This window comes from Brachionichthys hirsutus, unplaced genomic scaffold (assembly GCF_040956055.1).
Source record: "Brachionichthys hirsutus isolate HB-005 unplaced genomic scaffold, CSIRO-AGI_Bhir_v1 contig_1332, whole genome shotgun sequence".
Classification (NCBI taxonomy): domain Eukaryota; kingdom Metazoa; phylum Chordata; class Actinopteri; order Lophiiformes; family Brachionichthyidae; genus Brachionichthys; species Brachionichthys hirsutus.
The window spans coordinates 1-15,345 of record NW_027180618.1 but is presented as its reverse complement, the minus strand read 5'-3'; the positions used below and the strand labels follow the sequence as shown (position 1 = coordinate 15,345).

The 15,345-nt window shown below is 41.6% G+C and overlaps 1 protein-coding gene across 1 annotated transcript in view; it reads left to right on the top strand.

The window, feature by feature from the left end:
* Positions 1 to 14,672, top strand: part of LOC137916190 (extracellular matrix organizing protein FRAS1-like) — a gene marked incomplete at both ends in the record, with an annotated part of 63,570 nt that extends 48,898 nt beyond the window's left edge. Inside the window, 4 exons of the mRNA XM_068759269.1 lie at positions 1,287 to 1,371; positions 7,254 to 7,577; positions 13,786 to 13,945; positions 14,494 to 14,672. Of these exons, the coding sequence (XP_068615370.1) occupies positions 1,287 to 1,371; positions 7,254 to 7,577; positions 13,786 to 13,945; positions 14,494 to 14,672 (748 nt within the window). The remainder of the gene's footprint in view (positions 1 to 1,286; positions 1,372 to 7,253; positions 7,578 to 13,785; positions 13,946 to 14,493) is intronic.
* Positions 14,673 to 15,345: the final 673 nt, after the last annotated feature.

Below are 15,345 nucleotides of genomic sequence, written 5' to 3'. Positions count from 1 at the left end.
TTCAGTGTTATTGGGATTACAGCTGGTTGAATATAACAAAGCATAAATGAAAGGGTATGTCCAATTTTAAACGTTTTGATAAACATGACATGCCAGTGCCTCAGAACAAACATATTCCTGCAGACGTGGTCTGTATAACATCATCACTCAGCACAGATGTAATCGCCTTTTTTTCTGAAAATAAATTTGGGTTTGAGCCTACTGGCTGTTCATCCAATTGGAAATCGATTTATTTAAGACAATAGTCAATCCTGATTCAGCTCGTCTGCGCTCGACTGGCGGTGTGCCAGTGAATGAGCAAATTGTGGTGCTCTGCCCAGTTTTGAGCCATTGGATTAATTCAAATCTGCATGTTATGGTCATATTTTTTCAAATTATGTAGAGTAGGCATTAATGGGTGCAGACAGAGAGCACCAAACAAATGCGCTCACGATTTCCTGAAGCATTAATGTGCCCAATAGAGGAAAACAATGGGCTATGTCCAATTCTCCAGTGAAGACAAAGGTGATGGTGAAATGTATTATCCTGAAACCGTAATGTGAGTAATTTCATTATTCAACAAATGTATTTATGACATATCAAGTCTCAAAACACTAACAGAAACAGAATATTATTTCTCACATTACACACTCAAAGCTACATAAAGAAATTCCATCTTTAATCCGTTTATCCATCCATCCGTCCGTCCATCCATCCATAAATTGTGTGTTATTATTAAAACACCACAAATGCTGAAAGGCAGCGACAGTTGTCACATTTAGATATTTTAATTAACAGAGTTTGATAATAGCTATGAGAATGTATAATGTGAAGGATGAATTATAGAGAGGGATAGAGTAAGGCATCACAGCCAGCGAGTAAGCATTCAAGATGTTCACGAGGCCATGGTGGAAATACGGAATACTGGAAGGGATTACTGGAAGGGAATACTGGAATACTGTATTCCAGTACAGTACCCCAGGGAGTGAAAACCCCACGCAGTGGTGGGTCATGTGACAAATCTCTGATGATGTGGGGAGAAGAGATAGCGGCGATGACGAGGGACTGTGAGCAGGGTGCCTGTTTCGTGTGAATGCATTCACACCAGCTAAGCCTCACAGGACCAAACCTCATGGGTGGAATAAAGGCTGTTTCCAGGTCCTGCTCATTTAGAGTTTGCAAAGGAAAGAGAGAGAACAAATGACAACCTGTTCAAGTCAAGGCTGGGTCTTACATGAATTGCTTTTAAGTGGTTTGAAAATATATTTTGTTATCTTTTCAACTCTCTCTTTTCTCTCTTTCTTTAGGTCTGGTGGGTTCACCTTGCGTGTTGCTGACCCTCAGCTGTTTTCTCAACCTGAAACCATTCAGGTCCAAGCTGTATCAATGCAGGTAACATAAGTGCCTTTGACACTTACAGCATTGCTTTGTAAAGTCTGTGACATTAATAGATGTGTCTCCTGTTGGAAATGAGCTGGACTCGGGGATCTCAATGGGGACTGCTGTTTTATAGCAAAGAAGGCCAATTCAAAACCATTACGGAGAAGAGTAGTGAGCACCCATTTATTTCACAAGTTAGCATAATGTGAAGTGGCAGATTATCGTGTTGCCATAGTACCGGTATTTTTTTTTTTGTGAAGCAACATTTATAAGTAGCCTGCTGCTTGTATGACTTTATTGTCTTGTATTGATACGGATCAATATCTGAGAGATGGAAACGCAGTCGGTGGAAGGCTGCTTGACTAACAGCACATCTCACTTTTTATTACCTAAACAACAAAAGCTACAATTCAGCATTAACTTTTTTTCTACCATCAAATAATCTCCATAATCTCACTTGATCTGTTTTCCATGCAGAGCTACATTGAAGGTGTGTAAAGAGATACATTATAGGCTGCCAATGCGCTTTACACACCGATTGGAGGCAACAAATAAGACAATCAATTATGTAGATGGTGCGTGCATGCCTGGCAAAGTCATCCACATCGCCAGTCAAGAGATTAATCTGTATATGTGGAGAATGTAGATGGGTGGAGAGATAACCTTAATATGAGAACAAGCAGCACACCACCATTGTTAATCTAGTAAATCTGACTCGACTCATTTTTTAGAGTGTTACCATTTATTATTATTTTTTGCTGCTTCATCCAAGCTGATCTGTATTCCTCCCTGTCCTGAGGCTCTGTCCCCACTGAGGAGCAACGGGGCTTTATTTTCCTAATGTCAGACTGACAGAAGACCATTACTGACATTAAGTTGACTGCTGATTTTGTCACAAATATGCAAGATAATGAGCAATGAGGGGATTTTTGATGGATGATTCTGACAGCTGTGTTACTCTACTGTGCATTTGTGTGTGTGTGTGTGTGTTTGTCTGTATGCGTATTTAAATGAACGAAAGCGGTAGAATGAGGGTGGAATATAGAGACTATGTAAGGGGTCAAAAAAATGACTGCAGCATGAAGAAGAGCAGAGCTGAAAACATGTCTAAGGGGACTAAGTAATGATGCAATTCCCCGAGTGGAAAATTATTCATTAGTTTATCGGGAAAAATAAAATCATCCGTATCTGTTGCCAAGTGCAGACTCCCAAAAAAGCAGCCTGCCCGAGTGGTATTAAATAGATGTAAATAATGATGACTAATTAGAATTATAGATTATCTCAATACAGTACACAGAAAATGCGCATGTGCATGTGACAAATCTTTTCCTGACACGGAAGGGCTGCAAACTTTAAATGAGAAAAAGTTGAACTCAAGTCAAGCCAGGTTGATTTCGTTATTTGCTCCCTTGGTTTACCAGCCACGTTAACGCATCCTTGTCTGCTGTTGCCGTAGTTGCTGTGGAGGACACTTTGAAGTTTCACTGCTACAGTGTTTCATACGAATGGATCTGTTTTATAAATGGAGCATAAATGCCTCCTTAGTTTTCCTGCGGATCTGATGTTAACATTAAAACAACTGATATATCTGGATTAACTGTAACTTGCTCTTCACATGGTCCATAATACCACTAATGGTACTACCTTCACATACTTCCTCTCATCTCATTTATTTTATAAATGCAGTAGTTGTGTTTTTGAGTGTATACATTTTGTGTGGGGTTTTTGTCATCTGTGTTTCTGACTGGAGTTCTGCTGTGCGGATGTGTTTTCATGTTAGAGACAGTGAAATGCAGCTTTCTAATATGAGGGCATATTTGCTGCTGGATGTGGGATACAACATGACTGGTGTTCCCATGTTGAACAATATTTGGAACAGGTACTGTGCTATTAATAATAATAATAATATAATTACAACAGTAATATAGACCAATAAGAGCTATTATTAGCATTGTTATTATTTGTAGTAATAGTAGTAGACTAACATTTAGCAACTCAGGCAACTCAGCACTGCAAAACTTCAACGCAATGCAATGTTTGATGTTTATCTTGAATGTCAGTCTTCCACAAGTAAATTAGCGTTGTGAGCGAGATAGTGCTTGAAAATTATTCAGAGGAGCTACAGCTTTTGGATCCATTTTGTGGCATCTACTTAATTATACCATCACTTGATTAGCTCATATTTATCAGGCAATATGAGAAGAAGAAGTTGAAAACACAAGAACAGTAATTTATGCACATAACTCAGCCTTGGTAACTGTCTTTTGGATGGCAGTCTCGCACACACACACACAGTATTGCCCACCTGGGCGGTGAGGTGTCTCCTGAATTGAATGCATATTTTACAAGATAGGCTTTTTTTTTTTTAAGCCTCCATTATAAGTAAATGGAAAAATCCAGATGGTGACAACAATCCAGATCCGATCCGGATGTAATTCAGTGGTGAGATAGAGGTCCTCACCTTACACGACTTTGTCAAATTGTATAAATATTGGTCAGTAATCAACCGAGATATTGAGGAACAAATTTAGAAGCTCATTGACTGCAAAGTTGATGAAACTTTTGTAGTGATACAGAATCCAGGATTTCTTCTGGATCATCACCAAAATGTAACCATCTGTTCCTGGTAACATTCCAAACATTTCCTGAAGGGTCCTTCCTTAACGTTTTGAGTTATGTTGCTAACAGTCAGACAGACAAACAAACAAAAAAACAAACAACGCTCCAGCGATTACATAACCGCCACCTTGCCGGAGGTAAAAAGCCTTCACTGAAACAATGAATCCCTTCTGTTAGCTCCTCAGCCAAATATCGGTATCCTTGGAAAAACATGACTGAGAAATCTCATGGAAGATCTGTCAGCTTGCTACTTTACATTTTTCAAAGATACCGATGACCTTTGCTGAACTTTGTTTTTGAAAATGATGTTTCCTTTGTTTGTAATTTGTAAAATGTGAAGGTTCTTGGAGTGGCTTGAAAAGAAACCATTCATTGCATTGAAACTGCAGTTAAAATTCATTCTAGCTATCTCTGGATAAATGTGAATGCACATGCAGTAAAGATAGAACCGGCACTGGCAAACCACATTGTGTATTGGGCCAAAATGTAAAAGCTGTTAAGCAGGGTTGCATTCAGAAAAAGAAAATGTGTGCTTATGCAACCCTTGCAGCATAAGTAAAAGATGCAAAAAGGAAATTGCCTATTGAAATCTCTGTCGGAGCCCCAGCTGCTGAGTGGCTCCAAATATAATAGCTTTAGGAATGAAAGATCTCAGCTGCAGATACCCTTTCCCACTTCTGACAGGAGTGTCTGCTTCTTCTGAAAAAATAAAATTAAAATAACTTCATGCAAGTGTCATGTCTTCAAAGGTGGTCTCAGACAAAACACACTGGGCCTCGCTGAGTCTATGGAGGCTTAAAGTTTCTGTCTGGTGACATAATCTGAATTAAGCACGAAGATGTTTGTCTGCAATGTTCTGCACCGTCAATCAGGACTGAAGCAAGGATTTTATTCCTGATGAAACTCAGAGTGGCGTCAAAAATTAAGAATAAAATGTACAGAATAAAGCATGGCATGTAAAACCATGATGGTTCTAATTTCAATTTGTTTCAATTAGAAGCAACACATCCAATGTTTTCCATCGTGTTGAGACAGCTTTATACAAAATCAGGTGCGGATAGCTGCAGATAAAAGGCCTTGCCACAAACCAAGAGGCTTACAAGCAGACCAGGGAATTAAATGGATTTGACAAAATGGGCGGCTGTTACTCAGTTGGTAGAGTGGGTCGTCCAGTGATCAGTAAATCGAATCCCAGCTCTGACTGTCCGCATGTCGAAGTGTCCTTGGGAAAGACACTGAAGCCCAAATTGCTCCCAGTGGGTCTGGCAGCACCTTGCATGGCAGCAGTCGCCCACTGGAGTGTGAATGTGTGTGTGAATGGGTGAATGTGAGGCTTAATTGTAAAGCGCTTTGAGCACCGCAAAGGTGGAAAAGGCACTATATAAGTGCAGTCCATTTACTTGGTGGAAATGCTTCCACTCTTTTCGTCATACCTCTGAATTCCATTTAGTATGAACACACCCGAAAGAACAAAACACAACAGAAAGCAATGAATGGGGTAGCACAAAGGCAGTTTTTCTTGTTGTTGTTGTTTCCATTTCCTTAAATTGTTGCAGACTCCCTAGGCCCCAAAGGTGATGACAGCTGTCTCCCATATGTGACCTTCACCTCCCCCCCTCACCCGTAAGGTGACGATCAAAGGGTAGCCCTCCCACCTGTGTTTGTTTCCTTCTGCCTCGGGGCAGAGATTATGCTGGTTGCATTTAGCGAGATAGCGTGTCTTAGCACGACGTAAAAGCAGCACGCTCTCAGCGCCGACCAACAAATACTAAACCTTTTTTTTTCTTCCTGGGATTTGCAGACATGATGCCACAGGACTTTGGAGGTGTGGCTGAGAGCCGAGTCAACTTTATCCTGTGTATAATATTCCTCTAGTGTAAAAATGAGTCCTGAAATGCCCCCCCCCCAAACATATTCTCTCTGCGTATAAAAGTGTTAGCCCGGCGGTCACTTTGGCTGGAATACTCACAGAGGTACTGTGTTCTTCTACCAACAAGTCATATTTCTCTGTGGCCCCAGATTGTTTTATACATCCCTTTGCTTTTGCTGCTGCTGGAGCTCAGCCACCAGCCATTCGAGGCAGCAAATTAGCATTCTCCCGAGCTCCTTGCCGAACAAATGGTTTGCTATAGGGACAGGGAATAGTGGCATCCCTTAAGGCACAGCCCATCCATCTCTACCTGCGGTTCCATTGCTGCTAAGCCACTCTGCTACACCTTTATGGGGGGGTGCATTTGGCCTCTAGCTGCTTTTTTTGTCTTTTTGTACGATTTTTCTGGTAGGTATTCAAACACAGGTTCCCACAGAAATGCAAATACACGTCTATCCTTGAGGAAGTCTTTCAGTGACTGGTTCTAAAATTAGCTTTCATATCTAAAGACGATGTAAACGCAGAAGTGAGGAAAATATGTGGGACACGTGGGAAGTGCTAAAAAAGAAAAGAAAAATCCTGTCATGATATGTAAAGAAATGTTGAAACTTATAAACACTTGTTTAACTTTTTGATATATATATAACATAACTGTAGGACGTATGAGTCAGTATTTTGTTGAACTATGGTGGGCAGAAAGGAAAACCAATGCAGCGCTGATAGCCAGTGGGGACTGTTAACGGAAAGCATTTTCGTAAAAGTTACCAACCTAGCGACCCACAAGAAGGCGTGGATAAGCAGATGGATGACTCAAGCAACTTTGAGTTCTCAGAAAAGCGCTATATAAATAAAAATGTATTATTATTATTATTATTATTATTATCAAACGCACATTCTGAGATCAACAACGAGCCAAATGAGGCTAAAGACTACATATAACAGAAGGAGGGAGGGGGTTTAATCTAAAGGACCTCACTTTTCAGAAAAAGCCTTCCGAACACAGACCGAGGGGGACAGACAGGAAGAGCTGGTGGCCTCCCGCTGCTCTTAAAATTACTTTATTAAAGAGTCTAAGCTTTTCTGCCACTGTGGTGAAGCTCCAGTATGCCTGACTGCAGCTTAATGAGAGTATCTGCTTAACCTTCATCTTATTCTTCTCCCTCAGTGACTGGACACTACAACCCCAATGCCCTGACTCTCAGGAAAAAAAAATCATCTGACATTCCAGCTGTGTTTACAGGGTCTTCTTGCCATAGTTCAGCCTGCCTTTAGAAATTCAGAAATGTATTCTCTGCACTGAAGCTTTGCGTACCATAAAAACTCGCTGTGTGAATAGTGTGCCTTTTTGTCCGCGTAGTAAATCATGTTATAACCCTCTTTTCCTTTATCTTTGAATCCTGTCTAGCCTCCAAAGGTTGTGACTCTTGCTCCGTTACCTGTAGAGGGTCGAGGTGCCATAGCAACCATCACCAAATCGGTCCTGCAGGTTGATGACCCCGACAACTCAGCTGATGTCCTGGTCATGGTCCTTGAACCGCCCCGTTTCGGCCGACTAACCCATCTCCACGGAGACAGAGCACTTAGTCGATTCAAGTTGGAGGAGCTGTCACGGGAGCAGATCCAGTACATTCAGGACGGCTCCGGGAGAACAGAGGATGGGATGGTGTTGCAGGTCAATGATGGGCACAGCTACATGAATGTTCTCCTCCAGGTCAACATTAATCAGAAGGTAGGTTGGACAATCAGGAGGATTAATGTCCCTGAGCGGATCCTGCGTCTAACATGCAGGGATAAATTCGTTTATTTTGTGTTTGAGAAGGAGCGTTTTGGTGTCTCGTGAGACAAGTCTAACTAACAATAAACAGCCTCTTGTTAAGTCTGTTATAAAGGAAACCACCAGTGTTTTGAAAACTGCTGGTTACAACCGAGGCTTACACTCAACACACGTTTAACTATACCAGCATTGAAAAAAAAACACATTTTAAATGCTCCCTGGTGTTTAATATAAAGTTGCTCTGCTCCTCGCTCACTGATTCCAGATGCCTCTGCAGAAGTAGAAGACCTGCATTGGTCCTTTATTAATACTGGATGATGGTTATAGTACACAACTGAGTCGAGGCAGTTTATTGCACCTCCATGATCCAACATTTTAGAGTCAGTTACCTGGTCAACAAAGAAAACGAAACCTAAAAAAGCAAAAGTAACCAAAAAGATTCCATCCAGACAAAATTCACTCCTGTGAAACAGTCGCAGAATCAATGGTAACACAATTTTGCAGCATTAATATTGTGATTTTTAAAAGTCTCTATTATATATAAAAAAAATGTTCAGTAGCTCAAAAAAGAAGCAGATCATCTACTGGTAGCAGCAGCATGCTTTTGAAATGATTTTGGAGTTTATTTCCTGGAAGCATATCCTTGTTATCCTCTGGCAGGAGGAAACACAATGTGTGGAAGCATCAAAGCCAAATATGAAAATATGTTTCGCTTGTAATCGGTTTAAAATGGGATAAATGCCAGGCCCAATGCATATGTGAGCTATTCAAATTAGCTCGAGGATCATTCCGTATATTCACTTCCTCCAGAGGTCTAGGCTTCAGTAGATAATAAAATGTAGATATAAACTTGTAATATCAAAACATTTTCATACAAGGTCATGATGTTTTTGTCTCAACAGATTTGTTTTTTAATTATTCATCTGTAACAGCTCTAATACCTTAAAAATATGTATTTTGTTTTTAGTTTGCAACCTAATATTTATTTCTCTGTGAAATGCATTTTGACATCCAGTCTATTCCTCTAAACTCCTTTTAAGCACGTCGTGTTCAGCATTCAACACCGTGGCGTTGCTTGACGTCTCCTCACAGTCTGCTCTGCTGACTTTATCCCAGAAAGCAGTTTGCTGGAGGCAAAGGCTGATCCGCACATATTTAAACACTGTTACACAAAGAACAGGCTGCGCTTTCAGACTGGCTGCCATTATCCCTTCCCTCTCCTTGCTTCAGGTGAGGTTTTTATGATATAATCATCTGGCCACCATGGCTGTGGGAAGGACTGGGGGTGTTTGGCATGACGCGGATATGGCAGCTCACCCGGTTGCCAAGCATATGGATTCAAAGGGAGACAAAATGGGACCTGCTCTCAGTTCTGTCGAGACAAACACATATAAAACAAAAATAAATGCCGAAATGTGTGTGATTGTGTGCCATTTTACAGATTGGTTTCACTTCTCTGGGTTAAGGTTAGTCGGTTTACGAGTTAAATAGGTTTCAGGTCTATTGTGTCATCATCGATGAACATTTTCACCCTCTTAGATCATATCATTGGTTGTGGTGTGTTTCTATTTAATAATATAGATAAAGTAAAAAGCACGAACAAATCAATCTACTATCAATCTCTGATCTGGTTTATGGTGATGGATAGATGCTTTTTGCCAGCTCAGTTAGGTGTGCAGCTTATGTTAACATAAACACGAATGGCTTTAATGAATATCAAATCATATCTATCACATAGCATTCAAATATACCTCGATATAATTGCTTTCCTTGCGCTTCATGCAGACTTCATGCAAGTCCAACGTTTATTAAAAGAGCAAAATGAATATCTGACTTGGACACAAACGTTTAATGCTGTTCCAAGATTGCAGTAACTATGTGCTTGGTTTAACTTTAAAAATCAACATTTATTGATACCAAGTCACATCCCACCCCGGTGTCCCATGTTATACTTTTCAATGACGTTTTTCTGCTCACACGCTCATCGTTTAGGTTTGGAGGGCAGCTCTGTTTGTCTGGCTGCATGCCGACAACGTGCTTCAGGCTCAACCCCTTTGCTTTTATCCTTCTGTGAATCAATAGCATCCCACACATGCTGTCTGTCCCACACACACACACACACTCAACAGTATCCATTCACTGTAAAATGTCCTGATGCTGCATTCCCTCATGCATTAGACAGGGCAGGATGGACAGCATGATGGACAGCTGAAAGAATGCCCTTGATTTATGTGCTGGGGATTTGTCTCAGCAGTCACGGCGTTCACATTTCAACCTGGTTGCTTCACTTGTGAACCATGCAGGTAGATCACCAAAGAATAGAGCTCAGTAAGGGAATGTAAGGAGAGGAGTACCGGCAGTGATACCGTCTTCCACACACGGACAAAGGGATGTGGATAGTTTAAACAAGAAGTGCCTTATCCAAATGATTACTTACATTCAAAAGGACCTTTTTCAAGAGCATCGAGAGGGAACTCCCAACAATTCCACTGCCAGCACTGTAAAGATTCCTCTTTTGATATTGTCTTGGTTTTCCTTCGCTGCGATCCAGCAGCTGTGTGTGCCGAACACAAACATCTACTCAAGTTATCCAGCTGGATTGTTGGACAGCCACGTTCAAACTTCACAATGCTCAATTTGGCACATTAAGCAACTAGCCCGTGTGCCAGGGTGACTAATGCAGTAGCAGCACTGCTGGCATCTGGGGGTCAGGAAGCCATTAGTGAAAAAGCAGAAGAGTTAGCTGGAAGCATGCAGATCATGAATGTGGAGGGGAAGCATTGGGGAGATAGCTATGCAAAAAGAATCAGTGAGAAGAACAAGAAAATATATCATGAAAGGTGATGAAAAATCTACTTGAAGAACCCTTCAATGAAGTATTCATGAACTCTGGCTGCACCCTCAAAGCTTTAAGACTAAACCTCGGGTGATTATTGGCTCCGCCTGGATTTTAATGAACCTGAGCTAATGGATCCTTAGTGCTCGGAACACGGAAGTCTTTGTATTTCCAGGCCCACCATCCGGCCTGCAGCAGCGCTGTCGATGCCAGGCTGTGTCGACAACAGCCTTTGTGAAAGTTGGATTACTGTGCTCTAAAGCAGGAGACTAATCAGGCCACTAATGACCCTCTGATGGATGGACATTCTTTCTGCTCAGCCTGAGCTGAGCTGGAGCACAGCTGAATAGCAGCAGGACCCTTGGCTTTCAATTACTGTCTCGGAGAGAATGCATCGAGCTTCTGGAAAACCCTCAGGCTTTTGCTGCTCCCTGGCAGAAATGGTATTATAGGTTTTCTGATCAGGAGTCCAGCTTCTGATGGGTAGTTGCATTTCACACAGAGGAAAGAGACCGAGTGCTTCAAGTTTAGCCCTTTACCAGTCGTCATCATCATTGCTACCATAAAAAAAAAGATTTTGAGATTCCTTATTTCCCAAAGTCTATTTTTAGTTTTAAGATTGCTCTGATATGTTTGGGATACAGCTCGCTCCCTATCTTTTTTTTTTTGTTACATACCGGTACTCTTTTTTTTTTTTGTTACATACTCTCCTGTTTAAGATTAAGACACAAAATCACTTCTTTTTTTTTAGCAGGTAAGGATTTATTATTCATTCTGTGGCTTTCGGTTATTGTTTGACAATAAATATTGTCTCGCTATCTCCAGTTGAATTTTGGGAATGTGAGTGAATCTCATTATCTTTAGAGCAGCCTGGCCATCACAGCTGGCAGCTAACCAATGTTTTATGGATGGCTGCCAGACACACCCTAGTCCTCTCCTTCCTGTCTCCCTGATCACCTTAGCTGTTGCAGTCCAGTCTTCAGGAAGTGTCTCTTCCCCACTCAAAGCCTGTCTCACCTCCTTCATGAAAGCCACACAACAATCTTCATTCTTAAGCCTCTACCACTTTATCCTCTGTTCTGCCTTAGTCCTCTTCATCGTCTTCACCAGCAGCCTATGCTGGCTGGCTACACTCTCTCCTACCTCCTTTAAACTGCTCTGTCTACACTAGATGTAGCCCACCTGTGTGCTCCTCCCTCCACTCTTTTAAATCACCCTATGTTCTAGTCTTTTATGAAAACAAGTGTCAACTATTGCCATTTCCATCCTTTTGGTAAAGTCCACCACCATCTGTCCTTCTAGGTTCCTGTCCTGAATACCAAACTTGCCCATCAGTTCTTCATCTCCTCTATTTCCTCCACCTACATGCACATTGAGGTCTGCTCCAATCACGGCTCTCTCACTGCTAGGGATGCTCTGAACCACTTCATCTAAGTCACTCCAGAACTTCTCCTTCTCCTCTAAAAGATCCTTAAGTTTGGCCCTTGTTTTGTAGAATGTGCTGTTTGTGTCCTTCAGAGACTTGGGTGTTCATCGGGGGACATTAATAATCTCCTGGATGTTGTAGTTCTCTGAGTTAAAAGCCTGTCATGTTGACTTATGTGTTTTCCCTTGCTGGGCTATCCGCTGCATGTCTGCTGTTCTTTTCCTGCTGCTCTGAAATGGTTTGATTTGGATCAGCCGAGCGGCGGGGAGAGGAGCCGCAGATGTGCTGGTTGTTATCTGCAAATGCAGCCTCACCTACACACACACGCATTCTCACACGCCTGTGCACACTATTATGTATTACCACCTACCCCTGTTTACGCCGTTACACTGATTGTCTGTGATAAATAGACAAATTTAAGAGGACATTTTACCATAAAGGGATGCCGTGCAGAAGCCCTCAGGTGGATAGTTAGCTCCTCGACTTTTAAATGTAGAACCTTTTGTTAATCATGTTAACGTACCGATGTGTTGTCAAGTTTGCATAATTAATGATATTTATAGTGTAAATTGGTTTCGTGTCGAAGCAGTGCAGACATCCCCTTTAAGTGATGTGACAATTTAACATTTAATGGTTCTTGCAAATTGATTCGATTTAAAGACACCCCGGTGGTTTGTAACTAAGTTAAGGGCCTATATATATATTTAAGAGCAACTATTTACAATATGGTGTCAAAATGAATTTTAACAACGTGTGTGTGTATATACAGTGTATATATAATACACACACACACACATTGAGCTAACAATGTGTCAATTCATAGTTTTGGTAAAATAAGAATACAAGTTTATTTCCATAATTGTTATATAAGTAGTCGTAGTTATAATTGTCAGAACTTACAATGTCTGCAAAACACTTTTCTGACTCTGACCACATGTAAACTGGAGGGTCTAAAAAAAATCAGTTTGGGTTTATAAATTCACAAAAATCAGGTCACGCTTGTTTTTAGTTCGGCGTCAGGGCGGCATGGTGAGTAAGAGGTCTGGTCTGAAACCTTCCGGCAGCAGGTATCGTCCCTGCGTTGCTGAGTCACCCACCAGGCAGTAAGGCTGTCTGGTCCTGCTCGTTGGCTGCTTCAAAGGCAGCTCAGCAAAACAATGAGTCATTCTGTCAATATCACAATATCACAAAAGTGATTCTGACTATCATTATGGTGCTGCTCTCTGTATTCTGTGATGTTGCTGATTGGCTGAGCTTCGTGACTCCTGGGATTCACAAACTGGAGGTTATAACAGATGTGTAATAAAAAACAAGCTCCATAAACTGCGGCAACGCAAAATGGAACTATCATTAGGTTGCACCCGAGGAACAAACAAACTGTTTTCATTGCTCTTCATATTTCCGTGCCTCTAGCTGGGATTTAACATGCAATGTTTCATTTGGAGTCATGCTCAATTGCCCAATTTAACATTTTAGAAAGTAGATCTAATGCAGATAAGTCTTGATTATGCTGCTGCACCTATGGTTTTTATATTAGGTCTGAATACTAGACATCTGTTTGAACTCTTTCCAGACAAAAAAATAAATAAAAAATCCTGTGACTTTTTGTACGTTAGTTGGATTTAACAGCACACTATAATCTCGTGGTGAAAATCACACACACAGGTGGTGGTTATGAAAGGGAATGAATTACCCACTCTTTTAATATCAGGGAATTAGGAGATGACAAGCTGTGCACTTGGCATGTACGCTGACAGGTGAATTAATTGAGAACTCTAGTGTAGAAAAACAATCCAGTAATTACCAGCAGTGCTACAGCTGGCAAAGCAAAGACACCTCTCAACGATGAGGATGTAGTATTATTAGTAAATAATATGTATATGTGTGTGTTTTGTTTTCAGGCTGCTGACTCTCCTCGCATGCTGTCTGTGCCGATGACCTGGGTGAAGGAAGGAGGAATGGTGCGATTAGATAAGAAATACCTTCAGACGGACTACAAGGGAGTCAGCTCTGATGGCATTGTCTACACCGTCCGTGCTTCAGAAGGACAACCTAAATATGGTACAGCCTCCTAAATGCTCACTCAAAAGTCGTCTTCACAGAGAATGTTTGAAATGTCGTTTTCATCAGTTCAACTAGAGCATATCAGTACGTTCCTGAAACACTTCCAACACGAGTAAGGATCAGGATCAGTCCTAGGAAGTTAGTCCCTCAGGTAAAGACCATGCATTAGGAGAATGCATGGTTTGGAAGGCTGGCTTGGTGGATTAAAATCAAACGGGCAGAAAAGCAAGAATGCAGAACAAGCAGTTGGTGGAAGGCAAAATACTCTGAATTGTCTCAGCAAGTGATTCCAATTATGGATAGATGCATTGAGGGATTAATGAATGCGATGCAGGCGAGGAGGCTGGACGGATGGATCTGCAGTGACGAAGGCGTTAGAGAAACAGTGAAGCTAGTCCAGTCTTCTTAAGGACATCATAGCGAACATGAAAGCACTGTTGCCTCCTAGTCTGGTCAGACAGGTTGTGGAGTTCCCTAATTCTGTTATGACTCTTATGCATTTGAACGATTAGAAGCAGTTCATCACCTTCAGGTTCTCCATCCAGGTGAGGTGGTGCTGGTGTCCATGCCAGCTGACGGCCCTGCAGATGGATGGAGCCCCTCGCTGACGGATGACCAGGGCTTCACTCGGACGACCTCCTTCACCCAGCAGGATGTCAACGACGGCACCGTCTGGTACCGGCATTTTGGGAGGGGGACAAACAGTGACTCGTTCCAGTTCCAGGTCAGTGCTGGCTCTTGTATTTTTACTGGGAGTGTTGCAGCCGTGCGTTTGTGTCGTCCACCACTTTATCCGGTCACAATCCGGTCAACCATAACAGAGCTACACGATAAAACTTGAACTATAAATGTGTTTTTGTTGAATCTGTAAATTGGATGTTACTATAGATAAATACTATATCAGGAAAACACATGGAAATGTTGCTGAGTGTGTATTACTACTATTATGCATATAGGAATATGCTAAAAACTCTGCTAAAGGACAAAAAAATTATGCAAAAGACACCAGGAATCCTCAGGGGGCTGATGAGAACGTCTTTCCGTCAACGAGCGAGAGGAGGAGATGGTGACAGAGACGCATGTCGTCGTCCTTGTTTGCTGTCTCGTACCCGCGTCCTCGCTCTTTCTGGAGCGCAGTTTGAAGTTCACTATGTTGACTCGTTTTTACCTTCTCTCTCCTCCAGTCTTCAACCTCTCTACCTCTCTAACCCCCCCCTCTGGGTTAATTTAGTGCTCACCCCCCTCTTCTTATTCTCATGCATGTCTTTGTTTCTCTTCTTCTGCCTGCCTCTGCTCTTTATTTAATTACGTTTCCATATAAACAGAAAATTATCTCTGTGTCCATCTATAATGGTTTGCAGTTCTTCCATCTTTGTACTTTATCTCGAAAGTCAAGA